General features: G+C 42.8%; 1 protein-coding gene across 1 annotated transcript; it reads left to right on the top strand.

The window, feature by feature from the left end:
- The first annotated feature begins 987 nt into the window (after positions 1-987).
- On the top strand, positions 988-25,091 carry mindy2 (MINDY lysine 48 deubiquitinase 2). The gene is made up of 9 exons (XM_072380538.1): positions 988-1,998; positions 2,346-2,403; positions 4,487-4,551; positions 11,875-12,033; positions 13,260-13,362; positions 16,079-16,221; positions 17,289-17,462; positions 19,409-19,588; positions 20,194-25,091. The coding sequence occupies exons 1-9, from the start codon at positions 1,087-1,089 to the stop codon at positions 20,380-20,382; spliced, it is 1,983 nt and encodes a 660-aa protein (XP_072236639.1). The 5' UTR covers positions 988-1,086; the 3' UTR covers positions 20,383-25,091.
- The last annotated feature ends 1,218 nt before the right edge of the window (positions 25,092-26,309 follow it).

The following is a 26,309-nucleotide window of genomic DNA, read 5'->3' on the forward strand; positions in this document are numbered from 1 at the left end:
TCTATTAATGTTTTCTTTTATTTTCTTTTGCAAAACTCTCGCACCAGCAGATTATTTTTGAAATACCTCAGTTGAAATTATTACTAACTGTTGTGTGGTAAGGGACGCTATCTATATGTAGGCATCTCCTCTGTGCAGTCATAGCACTGTCAGAATCTCTGAGTAAATTCTGTAAATTAAGTGCTATAACTAAGGAACGACACGTACTTGGTACAGTATTTGCTGCCGCCTAGTGGCTATAAAAAGTCACTGCGTACGTATTAATCATACGCTGTATTAATCATATTATTATTAATATTATTATCATGATTATTACCAAGGAAAAAAGATGGGTGAATTTTGTATATGATTGTACAACCAAAAGTGTTTAAAACCAGTAATGATAAAAAGCCTACCAACTAAAGCCTCTCATTATTCATAGCGGCAGGAACTTGAGCTCTTTTACGTGACACAATTATAGCCTCACAAATGCGCGTGCACTGGTACGCAAGATGGTCACCACCACGGCAGTTTCCTGTCATGACGCATTCTAGTATCCTCGTAAATTGTGCGACTTAAACATGTATCTTAAACACAAAGTGCAACCTACTCAAACCACGGCTGTGTAGAGATGGCTTTACCTTCAAAGATAGATGTTTATTAGATAACAGTAACAAATAGCTATAGTAACAACACTTCTAAAGACTTGTTAATGATTTGTAAACATTGCAACTTGTGTCATTTGTCAGCTTGGAAACGCCATAGCGAAGGTGGGAAAATAAAAAAGTATGATTTGATTTTAATGGGTAAATAAATACCAGATAAACATTGAAATGATATTTAAATCTTATGGTAATGCAAAAATATTTATATATGTAGCAGTTTGTGTTATAAGACGCTTTTATATATGCAAGAGACGTTTGGATTCTACAGAATACGAGCTAACGCAAATGCATCACTACCGGGCCGTTGGTTTTCTACCGCCCCCTTGCTCGGCCTGAAAGCAGTTCACGCTGATGACGTCACTCGCAGAGTTGTCATGGCGTCTTTGGGACTGAAGCTACCGCTACAATTTAGCTAAAATCTGTCGACAGCGTGAATATCGAAATGGAGAAAAATGCAAACCTGCATCGAGACATTGACGGGAGCTCTTTGTGTGCCACGATTGCGGGAGAAATGGGTGACGTTACGACGGTGGGTGGCGTGAAAGGAGCAGCCGACAAATGCAAGAATAGTGAGACGCCTCTCAGTACTTTGGTTAACGTTAGTTGTAGTATCAGCACCTCAGATGTGAGTGCTCCAAGCACCGTTAATGTTGTTTCCAGTGCTGGGAAGTCTGCCGTGCCAGAAGTTATTGAAGTCCTCCCAGTGCAGGAGGATCAGAAGAAAGACACCGATGCGAGCGGGTTGTTGTCGGAGTCTGTGAATCAAATCAGTAACGGGATGGGACATGACTCGGTGTTGGCAGCAGAAGACGCCCAGGGTGGTGCCTCAAAGTTAGTAAACAACAACAGCGACGGCCAGTCCTCACCTCCAGCTACGGGGAGCACAGATGCACGAGCTGGGGTTTCAGCTTTCGGAGAAAGTAAGCCGACAAAACTTGACAAACCGACTCATCTGTGTCCAGACAAGTCAATCACAGCAGACGTCAAGTCGGGTCTGTCCGGTGATGCCACCTTATCGGAGGGATTGCCGAGTGGGAGTGACCCCGATGCCAGCCTCGGTGGAGAATCCCGAAGCATAGATTCACTCGAGTCCTTCTCCAACCTCAACTCGTGCCCCAGCTCCGACCTGAATAGCGAGGGGCTGGAGGACAAGGGACTGGCTCTGGCCTTGCAGAGTGAGTATGGGGCTGATGGGACAAAGACTTCGTGCGCTAAAGACCGGGCCGCCGGACAGTCCATATACCACATTAAGTGGATCAAATGGAGGGAGGAGAACACGCCGATCATCACTCAGAATGAGAACGGCCCCTGTCCATTACTGGCAATCATGAATGTCCTCCTGCTTGCATGGAAGGTAAATGGTCTGATTGCATAGAGGCTTGATCATAATTTAGTTTTCCAGCGCTTATTTTACGCAATGACGACGGAGACAAATACTGTTGCGAGACTTAACTGAACTTATGAATGCCTTGTAAGTTTAAACGCTAATTTAAATCGATCAAGACATGTTCATGTATTATGTGGTCATTTCACCGCCAGCGATGAGATTTTATTTCAACATGTCCACACATGCTTGATGGTGGATATAAGGTGTTCTGCACCATAGCACAAAGTATTGAGATTTGTCTTTGTGTTGGAGGGTTTACCCTCCTAAATGTGTCACACTTTAATGACCAGTGGGCGTGTTTATGTCTCTTGCAGGTTAAGATGCCACCTATGATGGAAATTATAACTGCTGAGCAACTGATGGAGTATCTTGGTAAGGGTTTCACAGCTCTCACACAAGGGCAAGTGGAGGCCACATCATTGCTCAAAGAACCTCACCTTTATTCTGTTTAGCCACATGGCCCGATTTAAAACTGGACCCCCTCTGTTTGGCACATCCACAATGATGTGCTGTTTTGTTGCAAACGAAATATCAAAACAACTCGCTGCAGTAAGTCGAGTAGTTTTTGTGCAGAAATGGAACTGGAGTCCGCACTGGTACTCATGGTTTCGCATAAAGCCGCTGTCGTTGGGTTTCAACATCCCGGTGAACATTCTTGCGTTTTGTGTCCTCTCCAATGAGCGGGTGCATACTTAAAGGTCAGATATATCTATATATATATTCCAGAGTCAACAGAGGAAGAACTGGGGAATCCCCCATGATCCAATCTTCTGCTGCAGCAGAGGAAATAGGAGCCATCGCTTCTCGCTGGCTGTGTCCTCCCCTTCTTAACTAAAGTCACCCTTCATTATCAAAGTGTAGTGTCTGATTAGCAGCAGTCCTCTGAACTCTCTCAGCGCCTTCGGTAGCCACAGGAGTTTGGGAACTACTACAATGCCTGATCCCAGGACTGTATGTGTACTTTTCTGATTGATTTTTAACTTGTGTGTCTCCGTTGACTCACATGGCCTGTCTTTATAAATCACGCTTTAAAAAAAATGATGTAATCGTGGAGCTCCATCTGTGCAGCGAGTGCTCTCCATTCCAAATGTGTCCATTTGTTTGGTAATAGGGAGGATAAGTCCTTGTGCTTTGCATGTAATTACAACACGCAGACAAGGGCTCTTGTGGTGTTCGGAGGCCTCTGGAATGCTTCTAACCTCATCTCGACTCCTCTTTTGTCATCACACACTGAGGCAAAGGCCAGAAGTGTGACGACGCTCAGAAGTGGTGTTTGAAAGGGGTAGTGGTTGTCATTCAGCAACTCGGTGGTAGACCGCGTAGCGTTGCAAGTGAGGCAGATGTATGTAAAGAAGCAGATACAGATACTGAGGGAGGACCAGTGGTTGGTGAGTCAGTGGTTCACTAATAGCACAAGGGACCCAGGTGGCGATAGTGGGGGTTCCCTGTTTTGAACACACAGTAGTAATAACACTAAGCTGGCTGGCCTCCTATTGGAAGAAGTTTTGCCTTGCAGTGAAATCTTTATATTCAGGTAAAAGGAGTCTGTTGGCTGGTCCACACATCTTGTGAAATCAAAGGTCTTTTGTTGAAAGTGAAAGCTGGGGAATGACAGTTAATCTCTCCCAGCAAGCCCATGAAAAGAAGCACTCTTTCTAGATTAGTGGTTACGATGAAGAATCATTAATCTCCGGGAAGAATGCGAAAAAAGTCTTTTCTCTTATTTACTTCAGCGAGACACATGAGAATAGTTTTATTCTCATGAGAATAGTTTTGTTCTCATGTGTAGATGCTTTACTTATGTGGATGACAGGCGGCTGATGGTATTCGTCTGAGTAATTCTCTGGAAAGGTTTTGTGTTGACAGTGCAGTGAGATGCTCTTGTCAGTTCCAAATGAATTAACGATCCTCTGCGAAACATTTAGTGAAATATTTGCACAAGGCTTATGAAAGAAAGAGGACAGCTGCGATGCCGTACTTGGAAAAGTTGAAAAGGGCCGTCCACCATTCACAAAATGGCCAAAAAGCAATGCTGTGCCCCGATGTCTCAAAGCCAGCTGTGTTCATGGCTCGCCCAGGGGAAAATATCTCCAAGGCGTGTTTTGTCAGGACTTGGAGTGTGTTTTGCTTTGCCAGTGGTTGGTAAGCAGCGTGTTTGTGGTGCCATCAGGCCCGCTCAGCAGGAGCCAATCAACGGCCGGGCTGTGCCCTCCGCTGCAGCCCGTTCTGCGAGATGCACCTTATCGTTACTTAGCTGGCATAGCCTTTTCTTGAGAAACAGCTGCCCAATGCAAAACATGCCAATGAGTATTGGAGACATTTCAAAACCTGTGGCAGGATCTGCACAGACGCTTAAACTGCAGTAGACTCGAGATCTTTAATGACAATCAAGGTCGCAAAGGCCTTGCGTTGTCATTCCAGTGTGACTCAACATTTCCCTTTGTTTCCTCCGCAGGTGACTACATTCTTGAAACCAAACCTAAGGAGATATCGGAGGCTCAGCGGCTAAACTATGAGCAGGTAAGGCCTTTCTAATGACAGCACTTTGTTTTTGCCTACGTGTGTGTGTGTGTGTGTGAATCGGTGAGCTGCTGGCTCGTTGTGGTGCACTGAGAGCGCAGGGCTTCTGGGATGAGCTCACTCTCCTCTCTCCCCCCCTGCTATGTGTCAAGATCATAATTGTGCAAGTTTAGCACAAGTTCTCACTTTGTTTCATTCCACTGACGCGCTCAAAATAACCCAGCTGTTCTCACTGTCCTTACGTGGCCGACGTCCTGCGGAAACACCGTCGGTGTGGCTGCGTGCGCACGCTCCAGCGGGTTTGCGCATTTGCATGGAGGTGGCACAGGTCAGCGAATGTTCCGTAATATGGAAATAAGCAATGAGTTAATTGCAAACAACACGAAACTGCAGCTTAGCCTTCTCCCACCGCTCTATGGCTTATATAAGACGAGTCTTGCGAGGGACAGGGAACAACAGGGGTCAGGAGTGTCAGATTATGTTGTTTCGCATGGCGGCGAATGCTTGGAGACGCATGGCTGAGTTCAGCTCCCGGCTATTACCGAGGCGCTGTGTGTGTGTGGCTTACCATGAAAGGCTCTTGGAGATGGAGCTCCAGTTTCTCGCTTCCTCCCATCTCCACTGCCTGCTTTCAGTGTGGGAGGGGCCCTGCCTCTTCCATTCTTGCGTGGCAGCACATCTGTGAGTGATTTCAAACCACACTTATCCTTCAGTTGGAGTGGAGCAAAAAAAATAATGTGCAGTTTCCTCTTATAAGCTCGTTGGAACGGGCTCTCTAAATTTAAGTGGAGCTGAAATACAACCTCCTAAGTGAATCAGCGGTGTCCTCAGCACGGGGAGTTGGAGTAAGGGAGTGGTTAGAGGTTGCGTTGCCTTATTATTATTATGGTCTAATCCAAGACACCGGCCTGGGAGCTGTTTCACATGTGGCTGTCGTCATGTCCGGCTGTGCTTGGGTCACACAGAACTTGGAGATGACCATGGGAGGCCTCTGGAAAACCCTAACGTCTCTGTCAAACAAATGGCTCCCCTTCTTATTACATAGGCAGGGAATGTTTTCAGTTCTTATAGGACTGTCATGAAGTGCAGGTGTATTTTCTGGGACTGAATGGTATTACAGACATGACACAAGTGTTTCTATTTATAAATTCAGCTGGAAAAAAAACTACTCAGTCTGTCACAGGAGGGCATTTGGATTAAAATAGCAGCTGCCTGGATGCTCTTTTGGCTTTTGTTAAATATTTACTCAGAGGAGCTGAGGAAATGTGTAGTACTGAGTTTAGCTTTGCTCTGCTTTTGTCTCGGCGGACCCGGCTTAACAAGGCGATTCATCCTGAAAGACTGGTTAACCACCGGAAGAAATGAGCTGTTGTGTTTAAGAAATGTGTCGCTCTAATTTTGGCTTTGGTCGCTGTTTTGGGGCCAAATTGTTCACAGCTGTTTAATAACATAAAGCACATAGAGTTTCACCCTGGGTTTAAAAAAAAAAAAGCTTTACTCTCTGATGTTATGTATTTCTGTAACTAAGGCTCGTGTGATTATGAATGAATACATTTCTACGTGTCTGCTTGATGCATATATACTTTTTTTACTTGGACAAAAACACAATGACACAAGTAAATGTCAATCAAAATAATTCAGCTGAGTCCGTCAGGTCCATTTCTAAGCAAAGTAACAGTGCAGACTGTGCTTTGAGCTGCGGTATATTCACTGTTTTTCTGTCCTCCCTGTGAATTCAAACTGAGGCTGACAAACATAAGAAACGTAGAATCGCACTGACGGCTGCTGTTCAGCCCAGAAGCGTGCTCTTGGCAAACAGCTAACGGCTGCGTTCTGTATCATCTTTTTTTTTCGTGGCAGTGGCATAAAAATCAACTGCGAAATGCATTTTTCAAGCAGACTTCAACTGTTGATTGATGGAGACGTTTATTTTCAGACGGCAGCGTCTGAAACAACTTGTTCTTTTTTTTTATTTATTTTGAATATCAAGTTCAAAGTTGGACTTTCAACTCCAGTTATTTCAATTCTAATGGACAAACGTAGGGGAAAAGTCCCAACAGAGTGGCAGAGTGCTGTGCGAATGTCACACTCTTGAAGTGCATCCAACTCTGAGCTCGATGAATGAAAGTGACGCAGTGCTAATCATTTGATCTTCCTGTTGGAGCTCTCCGCTCCTAAAGTGACGAGATGCGGTCCATTACACAGCCCTGCTAATCCTGCCATCGCTGCTCTTCACGAGCACCCTAATCCACACACTTGGATGAGCCAGCTGCAGGCTTTTCACCTCGCCTCTCGTCGCCAACGCTGGGGCTGCTCATTTGCGCAGGGGACGCTTAGGGTCTCCACTGTAAACAGGAAAATCGAGTCGGCAATGTGCGTGTTATGTGTCAGGATCAGCAATAAATCATAGGAAGTAAAATATTCTTATTCACTTCAGTGGTGTTTAAGACCGCTTGACAAATGGGAAGAGGCAAGCCAAGTGATATTAAATATCTAATAAAACTGTTTGCAGTATTTACAATGCAATATAATGTCTATCTCCAGATGGGAAATGCATTCCAAATCCACCTTTTATAATCCAAGAACCCTTCACATTTATGAACACTCCTGTTACTCATTTCTATAGTGTCTCATCTAAGTGGCTTAGACTTGTTTTTTTAATAATTACATAACGTTTAGATATTTTTAAGCAGCATTCGTACATTTTGTACAGTGCAATGCAATGGAAATCGCTGACCTATGATACTGAATTGTACACCTCTGTTTAAAGTCAGTAAATAGCAAATAAATCGCTCGTTGGCTTCGCTCAGAGGTTTCTTGTGTGATGCGGAGAGTCTGAATCAAATGGAAGTCCCTGATAACTGTACACTCAGGGCTCAGCTGGGAGGCCCGTGTTGATGTCGGAGTGAAACGGCAGCAGAGGTTTAGAGCCAGCTGGGAAACATTGCTCTGAGGCTAAATGCAAGAATTAGTCATTTTCTTTGTGTGGATTGTTTATGCATGCAAAGTCCTATGTCCTCTCTGATGTTCATAGAAGCTGGCTTTCTAATTAGATGCTCTCTTACGATGACAGGATTGATGTTAGTGATACAGGGAACGGCTCAGTCTGTTCTGTAATTCAGGCATTGATTAATGAAGAAACGTCTACACGTGTATTTTTCTTTTTACATTTTACATGCAGATGTAACGAGAGACTTTTCTCTTGAAAATGAACCCACACAAATGAATGTAACAGGCTTGCTACTTGAATAAACACCGTATGCACTAGTTTGCAGATCATTTAAACCCAAATGATATCAAATGAAGAAAGAAGAAAAAATGAGATTTATCTTCTATGCATTCATTCCTTTAAACATAGCCTCATTTTGAACTCGATGCTGCCTTGCAAAGCTGAGTTCCATCACCAACTCTGCTTTAACAACACTGCAAGTTGTTTTGCAATTGTTGTGGTTTCGAAGGCGAATGTTTCCGCGGTCTCGCTTGAAGTAGGATTTTTAGCTGCTCAAAAGGTTGGGCTCTTTTTTTTTGGTAGTTTTGTTTCATAATAGGTCAGGTTTTGCACCCAGATTCTTACTTTGGAGCTTCTGAGTGGTGCTTTGAAATGCAGAATAGGGTTTTCCATCATCTCGCTGAACTAAACGAGGTGGTTTGGAGATGGCAACATGTATTTGCTCCAAAATCTGTACACATCGTCCAGCTTCAATGGCACCGAGTGAACTGGTGTTCAAGTTGCCACGTACACTAATGCATGCCCATACCGTAATGGATGCTGGTATGCTTTCATACCAGCCAGATATTCCCTCTCAGGCCCGGAGATGGCTGCAGAAGCTTCTTTCGTTGACGGTGGTTCTCAGAAGTGATGCACATTCACCCATTCAGACTTGATGCAACACATTTACCTAAAAAAAAATGAATGGATAAAACCTGAGAGTTTAACCTCTCAAATTGTGTTTATTTAATCAAATCAAATCAAATTTTATTTATATGGCACTTTTCATACTTAATTTCATACATAATTTCAAACACAAAGTGCCTCACAGAGGCTAAAAACAACAGTGATAAAACACACCAACCCTCCCACCCCCATAAATACCCAGAGAGACACGGAGACGAACAGACAAGAGGCCCCACACCAAGGTGGAGAGTCCTCCAGCCACCCCGGCCAGAACAGTCCACAGAACAGCACCCCTGTCAGTGGACCATAAGCAGCTCCCAGTGTGGTAGGCCCCCATGAGGAAACACTGGAGCTAAAAACTGTTAACTGTGACTAAAACAGTTAAATAATATAAAAGGGTATAAAATGAACAAAATAGATAAAAGCTTTTTGGCTCATATAGTTAAAATGTCTAACTAAAACATAGATGAAGTTAAAACGTCTAACTAAAATATGGAGTTTAAAACATATAATTAAAATAATATAGAACAAAAATTAAATATGATAAATATTGATTAAAAGGAATAAAGAAAATCAATAAAATCAAATAAAGGCCTGATTTAAAAAGGTGAGTCTTGAGCCTCTTTTTAAAAACATCAACAGTCTCTGCGGCCCTGAGGTTCTCCGGCAGGCTGTTCCACAATCGGGGGCCATAAGAACTAAAAGCCGCCTTCCCTTGTGTTTTAGATCGAACACGTGGTATTGTTAAAAGGCCAGTGCTGGAAGACCTCAGGGTCCGTGAGGGTTGATATGATAAAAGTAAGTCTGATAAATTAGAAGGCCCAAGACCGTTAAGACATCTAAAAACGAGTAAAAGAACCTTGAAATTGATCCTGAAACGTACAGGGTGCCAATGGAGCGATTTTAAAACTGGTGTAATGTGCTCCCGCCCTCTGGTACTTGTCAGCACTCGTGCGGCTGAATTCTGAAGTAGCTGAAGATTAAAAATGCTCTTTTTTTTTTTTTTTTTTTTTTGGAAGAGCAGAGCATTACAGTAATCTAAACGACAAAAGATAAAAGCATGCATCAGCACCTCCGTGCTGGCCTGAGAGAGAAACGGGCGGATTCTGGCTATATTCTTAAGATGGTAAAAACCTCTCTTCGGTATGTTTTTGATATGTGGAATAAAACTAAGCTCGGAGTCAAAAATCACGCCCAGACTTTTTTACAGTTTTAGATGGTTTAAAATTTTGTAATTTTGTTAAAATTTTCTCTCTCTGGCCTTCAGGACCAGTGACTAAAACCTCAGTTTTGTCCTGGTTGAGCTGTAGGAAGTTCGCTGCCATCCATGACTCGATATCTAAAATGCATCAAAATGCATTAAAAAGGGCATCAATTGGCCCTCTGTCATCAGGAGACTGTACAGTTGCGTATCGTCAGCATAGTTATGAAAGCTGATGCCGTGCCTCCCGATGACATCCCCGAGGGGAAGCATGTACAAATTAAAAAGAATTGGACCTAAAATTGACCCATGGGGAACCCCACACATGATCTTCATGTTTCTTGTTTCTTCAGAAGTAGAGAAATAAAAGGCTTTAGTTGATAGTTTTAAGTTTTCCGGGAAAAAAACACCACTTTTAAAATGAAGCCTTACATTGGAACCGGTTAAGACATTTTTAAGGCATTCAGGGGGACCCAAGAAGCGAGATGAAACAATGTTTTCCAGTGATTAATGCAGCATTACCAAGTACACAGCTTTCTAGATTAAACAGAATAATAACTAAATACATCTGCCAATGTCTACCATCAAGAAGCGGCTTATAAATGGTAGCCGCTGCTCATAAAGAGGCCTAGTTCCAGGTTAATTTTGTGATTTTTGCAGCTGGGTTCTCACTAAATATTTTTCGATAAGACAGTAACCTTCCCCAATGCGTCTTTATGCCTCAGGCTTTTTCTTTTTTCTTTCATGCTTTACGTTTCAAGCTTCTTTTTTTTTTTTCCTACCTCTGGTATCAAAGCTCAGTCAGTTCACAGCAGCTATTGTGGGTTTGTTCTGCCACTGAGAGGCGATGGCAGAGGGGGTATCGTATGAAAAGGTGATGTCAGTGCATGGTCTCCGCTACAGTGAATCATCTCCCATTACCGGGGTGTAAAGATGTCTGAAGAGAGTTGAAGCTATTTAAAGTAGAACTTACCGAGTTCAGTAAGCAACCAAAAGCTAGAAAAAATATGTTAAACATCCACTTTCACTGACTTTATCATTTCTCAAGTATTTATTGCCTGCCTAACGGGTGTTACTTAATCTAAGCTGCAGGATGGAAATTTTGTTGTTTGCTGCATAGTGTGGGAATTATCCAACTTAATGTTGAAGACTCAACGAAGAAAAGGAAACAAACAAACAAAAAAAAGATGTTTTTGGTGAAACTACTATTCTTCAGCTTGACCATGTTGGCAAACAGACCCACCCATCCCGACAGGTTTCCAGGATGATTTCCTCAGGTTTGTTTCTAATTTAATAGTTGTTAATGCCCTGCAATTTGTGGGGTTTGTTGACAGTAAACAATATCTACTGAATGCAGTTAACACGAAGACAACGCGGCTTATTGGTGCAGATTTTATTGGTGTCATCAGGTCATGGTCCTTTCGGATGAGAAGTGAAACGTCTTCACTAAGATATTGAATTTAATTGCCTTCTTTTCAAACCTTTAGAATTACAACTTTGGGAATTTTAGAAAGCCGATGACTCTGGGACAAGCTGATGGAGGCTTGACATGTGGTGAATATAGTTTTTTGTACATACATAAGACTTCTTTTAGCATATAAGCATTTCTACATGACTGAGTGTATATTAATACAGCCAAACTTCCAATGAAGCGGCTCTCTGTCCCACATTTTTGTCTGTTTTGCTAATTATAAGACTACGTTTCAACCCACGGTCACGTAAACCATTTTCAGACTGTCACTCTGCTCTAATAAAATCCTGATTTTTAAAAAAAAATAATAATAATAATTAAATTTTTTTACAACTGCTGCGTCATCAGACGAAATCGCTGTTGAAGTGATTTAAAGACATAGCCTGTGCTGTGAATTCAGCTGTACATAAATGCACGGTGATCTCCCACAGAGAAGGAAGCGGCGCAGTGTCTTGAATGTTTTCTCACACGGTCCGTTGCATTGCAGCGTTGGATATACTTCAGTCAAAAATGTAATTCTGCTCCCATGCATATATTCTGTGGCAAGGACGTTGGTCCAATTAAATGGGCAAGTTGAGCTGTAATCATAGCTTAACTCGGCTCGTTATGTAAGCCTGCTCACTGTGGCTCTCATGGCGCCGTAACATCCTTAAAGATATATGAACACAAGTCTTTTGCAACATTTCATTTGTTTGTCTCACTCTGCTGCTCTGTTTCCATAGAGTTTAACGAGAGTCTGTCCTTTGTGTTTTCTAGAACATGAGTGATGCCATGGCAGTGTTGCACAAGCTGCAGACGGGCCTGGATGTAAACGTGAAGTTCACTGGAGTGCGAGTGTTTGAGTACACCCCAGAATGCATTGTGTTTGATCTGCTTGACATCCCCCTTTACCACGGCTGGCTTGTTGACCCCCAGGTGAGATGGATCTCATTTTCTCCAGAACTCCTTGAAACTCAGGTCATTCTATTCTTGTTCTTGCCTATTGTTAGCACATCCGTGAATACAGAGATATTGTAAGTCAAGTCTGTATTAGCTATCTGGGACTGGTGTGACATGATACCACAATAGACTGATGGGTACCTTACTGATGATGCTAATGCTGCAAGACAAATGCTTCACACTGACATGAATCATACATACGGAGCCTTTTTTTCCTGCCTCGTCTTAGTCGGAGCTTATGACAAAAAGTAGCACAGCACTAAGTAGTTTTATAGTGTGACATGTCAGCTTTTTTCTATGTCCAAATTCCAGCTGCCTTCATGCATTTTCCAGATCTGGAGATTAGATTAGATTAGATTACAGTAGATTAGATTAGATTTGTAAAGAGCATTGAAAATCCAAAATCAAAGCTGTGAAACCAAAATATGAGTCGACCAATAAAGCAGGGAATCAACAAATAACTGAGAAAAGGGAGGGTGTGAATACTGTAGATGAGTACTTTGAAAGAGTATATAGTTGCAGTACAGGGCAGCAACTTTACATTTTTTCTAATCCAAACGTTGCACGATGGAGCATCAGGTTTTAATGACCTAATTAACATTAAAACATTTACCAGAAAACCTGTCGAAGGATTCACAGCAAATACATTTCAACCACCAGGGCCTTTTGTAGATATATACTAGTGGATTCTTGTGTATGATGCTCTCAAAGAAGACTTCCCTTCTGATATTCCCAGCTTTGGTAAAATATCCTGACTCTGGTCATGACCAGTGTAATTGGCACATTTTTCCTGCAATTTCCTGAGCTAGCCAGCATCTAATCTGCTTTTATCTACAACGTTTAGAAATGTCTTATTAGAGGCCTGGAATTTGTCTCTGATATTGTTTAGATTCTTCTCGTGCCACAGCAACAGTTTTAATCCCTTGAAACGAGTGTCCCATGGTGTTTGGTGCTGGGATGTTGATAGCATAATCTTGTGGGTCGTGGGTATGCTTCTGTAGGTCAGATAGGCTACTGCACTTCCCATGGATGTGCGATTGGATTAATATCTGGCAAGTTTGGTATAAATCATCTCTCTGGAAAACTTTGTACAGAAGTTAACAAAATCCAGTGAAACACGAAGACATTCTGTTGCTTTTATTAAGTCGGCACCCAAGCTTTTGTTGAATCTTCTGTCCCACAGTTTTTATCTTTGTTTGCAGATGCATGACATTGTCAAGGCAGTGGGCAACTGCAGCTACAACCAGCTGGTAGAGAAGATAATATCCTGCAAACAGTCTGACAACAGCGTGCTGGCAGGGGAAGGTGAGCGCTTTCTCTTCACTCCTCCTCACTGACCTGTCTGATTGCTCTCGCATCTTCTATCTCTTCTCTTTCGCCCCTCAGATGTGGAAAAAATGAGGCAAAGTGGTGCTCTTTGCTGAAAAATAAAGAGGTGTTAAAATTCTCTTTTTAGTCCATGGCACAATAATTGCGTGACAAACTGTATGGGACTGTCCAGTTTAAATACTTGATGCATAGAACCACCTTTCGAGTTTGAATAAAACCGGCTCACACGTGTGACTATACATCAAATTAGAGTTGCACGATACCCACGGTGCCAAATCATTACGGTTCCTACTATACTAGAAATTCTACACGACGGTACTACCGTGGATTACAATACTAACGGTGCCAGTTTCCACTACATAGCGGCCGCCTCGACTCTCCTCCCGGCTTCTCACCGCTTGCTACTCCCTTGTAAACAAACCCACAAGGAAACCACTGCAACTGAACAACACAACTGCTGCATGATTGGCTGTTTACCTGTTACCGGTGGCCTCCGGGATATAATAGGCTGTTTCCGCACGCTGGGTCCGCCCATCTGTTAGCTGATTGGCTGTTCGTGTGTTTCTGACGGCCAGAACGAACTCCATGTAGACCGCTCCGCTTCGATAGAAATTCGCTTCATAACTAAAGTTCTGTCTCGCCCAGACGCGCGCATAGCGGTTACAAACACGAGACAACACACTCACACGCTAACCATGGCAGAAGCACCGGGCCTGAGTGGCGAGTCTACTCCAAAAGCCACATTTGGAACTATTTTGGGTTTTAACAAGGCACAGACGGTAAAGCGATAGAGATGGCCGTCCACTGCGCAGGCGCTGCCACCAAGCTATAGGAGCCCAAAGAGGCAACACATCCAACAATCCAACACCTGCAGTGTCATCACCCAGATTTATAAGTCAATACCAGGTTAGTATTTCCTGTTTATTTTCTAATTGGCTAATATTAGGCTATATGCTCCGTGCACAGACTGAAGAATGAAGAGTTAAAAGATGTTAAAGCACCTAGAAAATACATAAAAATATAGTTTTCACAGGGAATCAGTTCCTGTTTATTGTATTTTGTCCTCTATGGTTTATTATGTTGGAGAAGAAACATTATAGTCAAATAGATTTTTTTAAAAGACAGTGGATTTGTTATCCTAAGTCCATTATTTATATTAGTATTATGTTTATCATGCACATAACAACATACGTAATCATCCATCCATCCATCATCTGCCGCTTATCCGGGGGTCGGGTCGCGGGGGCAGCAGCTTGAGTAGAGAAACCCAGACGTCTCTGTTCCCGGCCACTTCCTCCAGCTCTTCCGGGGGGACCCCGAGGCGTTCCCAGGCCAGCCGAGAGACATAGTCTCTCCAGCGTGTCCTGGGTCTTCCCCGGGGTCTCCTCCCAGTGGGACGTGCCCGGAACACCTCCCCAGGGAGGCGCCCAGGGGGCATCCTAACCAGATGCCCGAGCCACCTCATCTGACTCCTCTCAATGTGGAGGAGCAGCGGTTCTACTCCGAGCCCCTCCCGGATGACTGAGCTTCTCACCCTATCTCTAAGGGAGAGCCCAGACACCCTGCGGAGGAAACCCATTTCGGCCGCTTGTATTCGCGATCTTGTTCTTTCGGTCACTACCCACAACTCGTGACCTTAGGTGAGGATGGGAACGTAGATTGACCAGTAAGTAGAGAGCTTCGCCTTCTGGCTCAGCTCCCTCTTCACAACGACGGGTCGGCGCAGAGCCCGCAACACTGCAGACGCCGCACCGATCCGCCCGTCAATCTCCCGCTCCATTCGTCCCTCACTCGTGAACAAGACCCCGAGATACTTGAACTCCTCCACTTGGGGAAGGATCTCATTCCCGACCCGGAGAGAGCGTTCCACCCTTTTCCGGCTGAGAACCATAGTCTCGGATTTGGAGGTGCATACGTAATCAATAAGTATTTATAACATGTACAAATACATTGCAGTTCATAAAAATAATAATAGTAAAAAAAGGCTGCAGTATCGCAATAATACCCGGAACCGTGATACTTTGTCTGGTATAGTATCGTGGTTACTTCTTTTGGTATCGTGACAACTCTACATCAAATGACCTACTTCTGCAGCTCACAGTTGTCTTACCAGATGTCTGCAGCCTCTCAACCAAAGATGTTCTTGTTCAGCTCTGAGCTGCTGCCAAGTCAACACATTAAGGCCTTGGTTGATGATACATTAATATGAGACAGTCGCTCTTCTCCATTGTAGCTATGCTTTTATAAGCCCAGAGATTTATTCGAGGAGTCCTGTAATGCAGATGCCACCCATTATTTTTTTCATGGGTGGATGACAAAAAAAATCTCTTAGTTTTATTGATCACCTTCATGTTTTTTTAATATTGAAATATTATGGGTTTTTTCACAACCCAGTCTCTAAACGTTCTGACCAATTAAATAAATACTACTAATAATGAATTGTTTCTGTGTTATGATATTACACTGCTTTACAATCGGTTTTACAACGGTCTGTAAAATAAAAGTCCACATTTCAGGCTCAGGTAACTTTATTTGTGCCTGTGAGTAAATGCGTTTCGCAGCAAGAGTGTAACATTCAGTTTGGCAGCCAGTTACAGAACAATCGTAACGTGGCGATGAAAATGTGTTCATTCAGAAACATATTAAAAGTACTCGGCTTCGCGTGTTTCTCACTCCCTTTTTCGTGTCTCAGGTATTGTAGCAGAGCAGTTCCTGAACAGCACAGCCACTCAGCTGACTTACCATGGCTTATGTGAGCTGACATCCACTGTACAGGAGGGAGAGCTCTGTGTCTTTTTCAGGAATAACCACTTCAGCACCATGATCAAATTCAAGGTAAAGATGAAAAGTATCCGCAGCATGTTTGCTCCAACTGTTGGCGTCAGTCATGAATTACTGTGGAGCTTTGTGTAAAGAGTTTATGATGCATATTGTAACAGCATAAAATGGCTATCACATGGTGTCGTCTGTTCTTCCCTTTCAGTGACAAAGGTCAAATAGTTGCATACAAAAACCTTTACTGATGCCTCAAAATGTGGCATATTATGCCCGTTTCCTGAGCTGTTTTTGAAATGTACGAGACAGGCTTCGGTCAAAATATCTGTAGGTTTAAGCACAGTGGCTCCTCTCTCACCCCTACCGAATCGCCTGCTCGTCAGTTTCTCCACAAGCTGGTAAATGTAAGACGCACGCTCCTCAGTACAGCTGATTACAGAACATCGCCAAGCGAATGTGGCTTTATCGGTCTAGCAGGCCTCAGAGGTCGAGCCTAAGCCGAGGATGGAAACTCGACGAGTGACGTCGCTTTGGAATGAAAATCAGACCAGCTTGTTGATTGAGGAAACTTGACACGTAGTGTGTGAACTAAAGGAAATGTCTGGGTTGTGTTTTGGGGGGGAGTTTTTCACTTGCCAGTGATCTCAAACCTTCTCTTCCCTCTCACTGTTTTCTGACAGCAGTCGTTACTTTGACTTGCCATAACATGTTCTTCATACTGAAGAAAGCTCTGTTTTTAAATGTAACGGGTATACAGTCACATCCCCCGTTCTTAGCACCAAAAAAGGCCCGTGTCCTATCTTTGACAACCCCTGTCCACCGCTGGCTTGACATTTAACTGAAGGCGGAACAGACCTTTCCTGTTATCTACAGGAGGGGAAGTGAGTCTGCCAGCTCTCATTTTAAATCATACACTCTTGTTGCCAATTAAAGCAAAGCTGTGTGTGCATCCCATAACCCTCGCACAAAGCATCACAACAACCTCCTGTCCTCTTTTCTGTGAGCACGTACATAGAGTAAAACATGCCGTTTTTGTGCAGACTGTGTGTTCAAACAGTAGAACCAGTATATATAGCATGGGAATAAGGAAGCTATGTGTAAGTAATGTAAATGCTGTGGTTTTCTAGGGCCAGCTGTACCTTCTGGTCACAGACCAGGGTTTCTTGACGGAGGAGAAGGTCGTGTGGGAGAGTCTGCACAACGTCGATGGAGATGGAAACTTCTGTGATTCCGAGTTCCGGTTGCGACCTCCCTCCGATCCAGAGACCGTGTACCGCGGCCAGCAGGATCAGATAGACCAGGTCTGTGCACTGGTGATGGCCAAGGCTTGCAGAACCAGAAAGGATTGAACCCAAACCTCGATGAGCGCAAAAAGATTTGGGTTTTCATCGGCGTGCCACGGATATTGAGATCAATTTAAGTTGCTTTCCAGAAATAAGACCAAATATTGTGGAAGAGAGACGTAAAAAAAAAGAAAAGCACATTCCATTAATTCACAGGAAACACAAGAATTGTTCAAGGTGACACGTGATGTTGGCTTTTAACAAGCTGACACATTTTCCTGCTGTATTAATGAAATGTCTGTTTTAGTGAAAACGCCACAGAAAGACACCACAGCAACTCCTTTTTCTACCATGAACGTTACACCTTCATTTAAACTGGCTGGTCCCAGGCTGTGGAATGACCCACTCACTGCAACCCACGGCCTTGTCTGAAATTTGGTCGAGTAGAGTTTGTACTCATTCCGTTTGTTGGCACAATCTACTTGTGGATGTCAGAACGCTACGGGACAGATTACAGTGATCTAATGACTAGCTGGTCAGTTAATGTATCATGTCAAAGATCACTGGTCTTCACTGTCGGTCCATTCCTTTGTGTTTTTAGAGGCTAACATTAAGAACCATTGTTTATATGGACAAAGTTTTACTGATGTTGCTGTTTTATATTTGAAATTATGGATACGGTTAATTTCTGCATTCAGTGACAAAGATTAAATTCAAATTTCCAACTTCTGACTGGGGTGTTGGAGTAGCAAACATGAGGCAAAGTTACTGGCACAGCATTATTCATAAATTCTTTTCTTAGGCAAGAAATATGCTTTTAATTATGAACACACGTGTTTACCATTGGTGCCTCGTAAAAATGACAAAGTTTTGAAGACAAGTTGGTAGAGAAAGTACTTTTTCGATGTTTCTTTGCCACTGCACAGGGACAGATATGCTTGTGAAAGTAGCTGGCAGGAGTGGGGCCGGTGCCGATGGCATGTTTTCAACCAGCCTGAGTCATCCGGTGTGCCCCGATATATGAAATCCTCCGGTAGTTCACAGACAAGCATGTGAGCGATTACGCCCACAACAGAGCAAGTTGCTTATGTGAACGTGTGACTAAAAAGCAAGTGTATTCCTGGCCCCAAGTGAAGTGAACTGTATACGCTCAAAGTGAAAGTGTTTCGACTTCCCACTTCTGAAGATACAGCGAATGCAGCATCATCGGGAGTTGGGTGGAGATAAAAAGAAATGTGGAGGCTGGATATTTTTACTCTGAGGTGGGAATGTGAGGTAGAACTCCACTGCAGATCTGAATGGCTTCCCGAAGGACGCAGTTTTAAAGCCTTTTTTTTTGTTTGTTTGTTTGAATGAATACAGAAAGACCTAAAAAAGAAAAGTTGGCGTCCTCCCAAGCTGAAAGAAATGAGGGAAAGTTCCAAAATAACGGCTGTGTCACAGCTCTTAATAGCAATCGCAGACCCTGCAGCCTGTGAATCACAGGGCAGGGCGGCGCCATACTTTCCTCTGTTCGTATTCACGCTTCACTGCGGTACCACGTGGACCCTTATGCACAGGTGTTTGTCTCTGAGGCATTTGTACCGGTTTGGCTGCGCTCTTCCTGTTAGTTGGTCAGAGTGAAACAAACACACGGCTCACTGACAAATAGCCTGCCTTGCTCCCACACACAGACCAGATAAGAACTGGAGGGCAATGTATCTCACTCGCTTAGGTCCAACCAGCTAAAAAGATGGCTTTTGTAAGAAAATGATTTATTTTCTAGGCATTTTACTCACTCATGATGAATTCAGTTTGATTTGGAGATTTTGCATTCACAACCACGGGCAAATTGGGTCTTTGCACTTACAAGTTACAGAATATACTACAAAGATGCACAATCAAGAGCAGTAACAAAAGGAATTTTAATTGCATAATCTCAATGCAAATCACCAGCTCTCTGTGTGTGTGTGTGTCGTTATCAGGACTATTTGATGGCACTGTCACTGCAACAGGAGCAGCAAAGCCAAGACCTGCAGTGGGAGCAACTCCCTGAAGGCATCAGTGACCTCGAGCTGGCAAAAAAGCTCCAGGAGGAGGAAGACCGACGAGCTTCCCAGTACTACCAGGAGCAAGAACAGGAGCAGGCGGCAGCGGCAGCACAGGTTCGGGAGGGAGGGAGGGAGGAAAACTATGCGTTTGGGAAATGTTGAGCATCTAATAAAGTGTCTGGCGAGATGGTGGAAAGAGACTTTGGATTATAAAGCTGATGATGTGAAGGGAAAGCTAAATATTTAAACACAGTCAGGACAGGGTGTTGTGTGATATTAAGAATAGAGAAAAACAGAAGTGGAAGGGACTCACCACTCTGTGAAAGGCTGTCTGAGCAAGTAAACCATGCTCCTCAACTTGAAAATGACAAAGAACTGGGGTAGTTAATCATTTACAGTTCATAATAGAAAGGTTTCAAGACTTTCACAGGTTTTGGAGCGACACACGCTGCCCTCCAGATGCCTTCTTTGTCAGGGTTGGTCACTTTCTGCATCCATTGCTGCAGCATGACTCCGTAGTCAGTGTTGGACTTCTTTTATCAGTTTTAACACTTGACATTACTTATATTCCGTCTTCATGCTATCTTCAATTAAAATATAGGGTTGGAATAGTTAGAAAATTGTATATTTATTTACATTTTGCATTGCGTTCCAAGTTCTTTTTAAGCAGGGTTGTGGCACACGTCTAAATTTGTACTTTTATGCACCCGTTTGTGCAGCAGGGCCAGCAGGAGCCTGTCGAGGGAGGCGAGGTGGACGGAGGAGGTGCAGGAGCAGGTGGAGCAGCAGCCGGTGCCGGGACTGCAGCGGCAGCCGGAGCCACACCCAGCCCTGGAAAGCAGTCGTCAGGCGGGGAGCGCAAAGCCAAGAAAGAATCGAAAGATAAAGACAAGTGTGTTATTTTGTAACATACAGCGTGTGTGCGTGTGAGTGCGTGTTAGTGTTCTGTGCATTTGCTTATCTGTGTGGAAGGAGACAGCATTTGTTTCTCCGCGTACTGGACACACGACGTGCAGCACCTACTTGATGACAAAACAAGGGAAGGAGATGACTGAGGAGAGACGTTACTAACAGAGGATTGGCTGTTCCCAAACCACTGGTGCCTGCTATCCTCTATCCTCCTGGAACCTGAACATCAGAGGAAGGGACACTACAATAACAACTACTACCCATTACCTTTCATAGAGTCGGCCAAACTTTGTTACAAGTTGCACAGTGCACTATATTATTATTATTATTATTATTATTATTATATATGTGGGGTCAAATTCATCCGGGGGTTGGTGTATTTTATAGAAAAGGAGATAACTTAAAGAAACAAAGTGTCACCCTCTCACAGTGTTCTTTTCCAAATAATGTTACATTTCATTCATGTTTTACTCATGCAGCTTATAAGCTTTTTTTTTTTTTTTTTTGAATGCATCGATATTTACAAAACATAGTGAGAAAAACCCACTTTTTGGTTTAATTTTTTATTATTTTTTGTCAGCTGTTGATGCCAAGATTCACATTTTATTTATTAGTCAGTATAACAGGTAGCTTTTGGGAAAGATTTTATGTTTTTGTTTCGCTTCCTGTATGCCGAAAAGGGATTTTTCATTTTCTTGCCTCTTGGAAATCAGTGCAACACCACTTGTGTCCCATCTGAAACACTAATATACTGAGGGTAATCGATGCCAGACAGCTGCCACACACTGTAGCTACGATACAAACCTAATCACAGCTTGCCCTGTTCAGATTTGCCTTACCGGAGTATGGCAGTGTTTTGTGTTTTGTTTTTTTTTTTGTGTGTTTTTTCCTGCTCCGCCTGAATGTGAATGCGTGCTGGTTTTCATATGTACGGTGTGCAGTGTGCTATGTGATGTATTGGTGTGCGCTGTCTCATTTACTGAGCATTACTGATGTAACCTGTTTCAGTCTGGAAAATGCCATATTCTTTCAACGCTGTCGTAGTTAAGCTCCAAATTCTGGACATGTAATGTCTTTTATGTTATTCTGCTTCATGAAAACTCTGTTAGGGTTTTTCTTGTTTGTTTTTTTTTGTTTTTGTTTTTTTTGGCTGTATCTGATGTTTCTGTTACACAGCTAGCTTTTGCAGATTAGAATTGTGTTTGATGGCAGTGAATGGTAGTTGAAAAGGCCCTTCTTACTCTCACCGGCTCTTCTGGCAGCTTCTTGGGGAAAGACGCAGATGTGTGCGCGCACAGACTATCGTTAGCTTGTCTCACCTGGATGTGCAGGCAGGCGACAAGTTCAAGAGAAAATACAGAGCCCCTGAACCCCGTGTGCAGCGGGATACAATTCAGCACAAAGTTGTTCTGAGTGGTCACCTTTGTTCTAAGACGATGGGCGTGGTCACTTTCACTGTTGGATGACAGTGGCACCCCTCACATCATGGCCGCTGAATGCTTTGATAGGAATATGAAGGTTTTAGTGCAGCAGGTTGGGCAGTGCTCTCCACGATCATCATCAAAACACCAAATGAAAGATTCTAATTTGGGAGAATGGTGCTCAATCTTTCCAGTCTTGCAGACTTGTTACAATGCCATGGTGCACTGTTTCTCCTGTAGTTTGTCACTTGTTTATAGCTCCTCTCCAGCCTGGCTTTGACAGGAAAAAGATCCCCAGAGGTCTGTACTGCCCATGTGGTATTTCTCTAAATGAGGGAAGCTCATTTAACATTTGTGGGCATAGATACTCCACAAACTTGCATTAAAAACCAAATTTGTGACCTGACGATCGAGATAGGACGTTTTTGCCGCAGTTACAAAGAAACTGATGAGTTCTGTGCATCTGCATTGCTCCCTGCTGTAGTTGAAGTCAAATTCACCTTTTCTGGCCCTTTCTCTGTCAAACTTTACACAAGTTCTGCTGTCATCGTCAGAAAGGGCCGGATTAATCTGTTTATGAGAAGAAAAATAAGAGCCAAACGTGGAAGTTGTAAAATGGAGCTGTGCAGGGAGTTACAGAATGTACAGTCTGACCTCTGTATCACCTTTTAGCTTGTGTGCATTTCACTGCAGCACCGAGCATGCAAACACACCGTGTACATATTTACCTACTGCTTTCTTATAATGTATTTAGCTAGTGGTTTGTGCCATTGTTGTACCATGGGACTGCCTCCTGAGACACTTTTTATCTATACATTCCATTTGGATGCCTTGACTCAAGCCCTCTGTTGCTGTCTGTTGCAGGCAGCCAACACAGAAGGTCTTTGCAGTGTTTGTAAAGTTGTCTCAATGACTTCCTTCAGTGGAATCAAATTCGCTGTCAGGACAGGAGGATCGCAGGGAGGCAGCAGGCTACCTACTGTGTGGGGAACCGTTCTCATGGGTTTTGTGTAATGAAAGGAGGTTAAACTCCGAGTTTGTTTGGCCCCAACAAGGCTGTGTTTTGTGTATATATAGACATATATATCTATGTATACACTATATTGCCAAAAGTATTCGCTCGTCTGCCTTTACACACATATGAACTTAAGTGGCGTCCCATTCGTAATCCATAGGGTTTAATATGACGTCGGCCCACCCTTTGCTGCTATGACAGCTTCAACTTTTCTGGGAAAGCTTTCCTCAAGGGTTAGGAGTGTGTTTATGGGAGGTTTGACCCTTCTTTCAGAAGCACATTTGTGAGGTCAGACACTGATGTTGGACAGAAGGCTCACAGTCTGCTCTAATTCATCCCAAAGGTGTTAGGTCAGGACTCTGTGTAGGCCAGTCAAGTTCTTCCACACCAAACTGGCTCATCCATGTCTTTATGGACCTTGCTTTGTGGTCCGCAGTCATGTTGGAACAGGAAGGGACCATCCCAAAACTGTTTCCACAAAGTTGGGAGCATGAAATTGTCCAAAATCTCTTGGTATGCTGAAGCATTCAGAGTTCCTCTCAATGGAACTAAGGGGCCCAGCTCCTGGAAGAAGGAAAAAACCCACACCATAATCCGCCTCCACCAAACTTTACTCTTGGCACAACACGGTCAGACAAGTACCGTTGTCCAGGCAACCGCCAAACCCAGACTCATCCATCAGATTGCCAGATGGAGAAGCGTGATTCATCACTCCAGAGCGACGCATTCTTTCACAGATGTTAGTAGAAGCAGTCTGCATGCCTCGGTGCTTGAATTTAAACACCTGTGGCCATGAAAGTGATTGAAACCCCTGAATTTAATTATTTGGATGGGTGAGTGAATACTTTTGGCAACATAGTGTGTATATATACATATATATATATAAAGCCTTACAACATTTCAACATGTTTTATAGGACATAAGGAAACAGGTAAATTACCAGGTTGAGACAATCCATACATTTTCCACATCAGAACTACTCTCAGGCCTTTTTTGAAGGGACAACTCTTCGTGTGTATGCTTTTTAACGGCACAGTTCCTTGGCCTGCAGTCACAACTTTTAAGTATCTGTACATGTATACACACACACACACACAACTCTGACACTTTGAATAACCTAACTCTATGTTATTTAAGACCCTAACTTTTGGACTGCACACTAAAAAACTATTAACTGGCTGCCCTTGATACAAAATGAAGACCTCTAAGGACAGCATTATGGAATATTGTTAATTTATCGCACTTTTCATCAACTTAATAGCATTTTTTTTTTCTTTTTCCCTCCAAAATCGCAACGTAAAATCAAAAAGTAGAAGCAAGACGACAGAGGGGAGGCGTTCAGACATCATTGTGATTTCTCCTTTTTCTTTTGTTTTTCATGTTTCTGCTCTTTTGAATTGATAATGATTAAACATTCCAGTAGAAGTTTAATAATGACGCTAAATGCAGGGAAGTTTGGACTGATTTTATGTTGGTTTGTGCTTGTATGAGTGAAAAAGAGTGTGGAGTGACATGCCACTTACATCTTTTTATTATTTCAAATGTACTACTGTGCATTAGCTCGCTATTCCCAGTCATTATTACAGAACCTGACTTTTAATTTTTTTTTTGTTGTAACGTGTTTGCTTCACCGTGAGTTCCTATGACGCCCTGATCAGAAGGATATTGTGTGTGTTCGGTGTCTCAAAGTGGTTTCTTGTATGCCTTGTGAAAGTGATGGTGGGGTAAATGCTGTAAATTAGTATTTTGACAAGGTGATCGTTGGAACATGTAGTTGTTGTAATTGGTTTTGCACTGTTACATTGATATGCACTAACAGAAAAGAAACATACCTCATTTTCTACAGAACATAAATCGTGCAAGGGCGCTATTGTTTTTGGGTACCTTTTAAAAAAAAAAAAAGAGGGCAAGAAAGAGAAAAACGGCACTGAATACTGGCCAAAATCATAATCGTGTTGGCATCAGTAGCTCTCAAGCCAGCTGAGAAATATATAAAGTTTGTTCAAGTATGAAAGGGCTGCTTTCGATGTTTTTGGCTTCAGACGAAAGAGTTTCTTTGTTCAGAAGTGTACCAACTCAATAGAACTTGCTGCAACTTAATATACTACTCAGGTTAGTGGTACACCTATACCAGTCTGAAGGCTACCAGTACAAAATGTCGAGATAACGAAGAGATTTCAAGTCACAAGAGCGGACAGATTGATGCCAGCTGAACTGTTTGAAATATGCATTTTTTTTTAATATAAAGGCAAAATGTTGTAGAAGGTAAAAATCTGGTACTCTATTCCATCAGCGCACACACACTTATAAAAAAAAAAAAGATGTAGGTGTACTCCTAATTTAGGTAGTACTTTTTCCAGTCTGGTCCATCATTAAACTACATGATGCTCTTATAGAAGGGTGATGGGTGTGAACTACACAGGGGAGGGGGGGGGGACAGTGCTTTAAAAGACTCGAGTGTTCATGTAGCAGAGGGAAGCGTTCATTCTTGTTGTATGAGACACATCCAGAGTGCTGAACAATCTAAAGGGAGCTCTTTTCTTTAATGCAATATCAAACTCCCAGATTTTACTTTGTGAAGCATGTGTAAGTGTGGAATGAAATGTTAGGCACAATAAAAATGTTATCAACCCCCCCCCAAAGAATATAATTTCCATTGTACGGCCTGTTTAGATTTCACATAAACAAGCGAAAGGAACGTGTTTGTGAATATGGGAGGTTACTCATTTGTGTTGATTTCGTTGTTCATCTTTTAATTACTTAAATGACCAAATAATGTATGTAGCCTTTCACATTACAGTCACATATTGTATATGGTGAGATATATATATATATATATAACAAAATGCCTTATAGACGAGGGACGTTCAACCTGAGTAGAAGTTACCTGGTTAATAAAAGACTACGATCAATAGTTGGTTTGTTGTTGTTGTCCCTGAGAAACATTCCAGCATCTTTTATTGATTTTTCTTCACTTTGAAAACACAAAAGTTTCCTTTATTGTTCTGTCTTGAAGGAACAAGTTGAATGTGAGCTACTCTCAAAATCTTGAGGCAACTATTCGATGCACGTTGAATCTGACTGACCTGGAGAAGTTTTCAGAACATCTGGTCACAGATGCAGGTGTCAGACACCACAGATGACTGCAAATGTCAGAGTCCACACAGGAACTGGAGAGCACGAGGAGACAGTTTGCAGCTGAGGTTTTGACTTAAATTTAGCAGAAACTAAAATTATTTTATCTTTGCTCTTATTTCCCTGCAGCCAAGTTTTCTTTTTAAAAAGCTAATCTTTCAGATGTCAGACGTTTCGTGGCTCTGACAGAAGGCTTCGCTTGTCTGGCTGTTAATAATGCAAACCAGAGGACGGAGTTGATCTGACAACGTCCTTCCAAAAAGGTCATTTTCATTTTTGAGCTCCCCGAGTGCTGGAAAACTTCCACCGCTGTACGCCTGCTGAACCGGATCACAAGCTCTGACTGTGTTGTAGA

Source organism: Leuresthes tenuis, unplaced genomic scaffold (assembly GCF_036924035.1).
Source record: "Leuresthes tenuis unplaced genomic scaffold, fLeuTen1.0.hap1 SCAF_2, whole genome shotgun sequence".
NCBI classification, from domain to species: domain Eukaryota; kingdom Metazoa; phylum Chordata; class Actinopteri; order Atheriniformes; family Atherinopsidae; genus Leuresthes; species Leuresthes tenuis.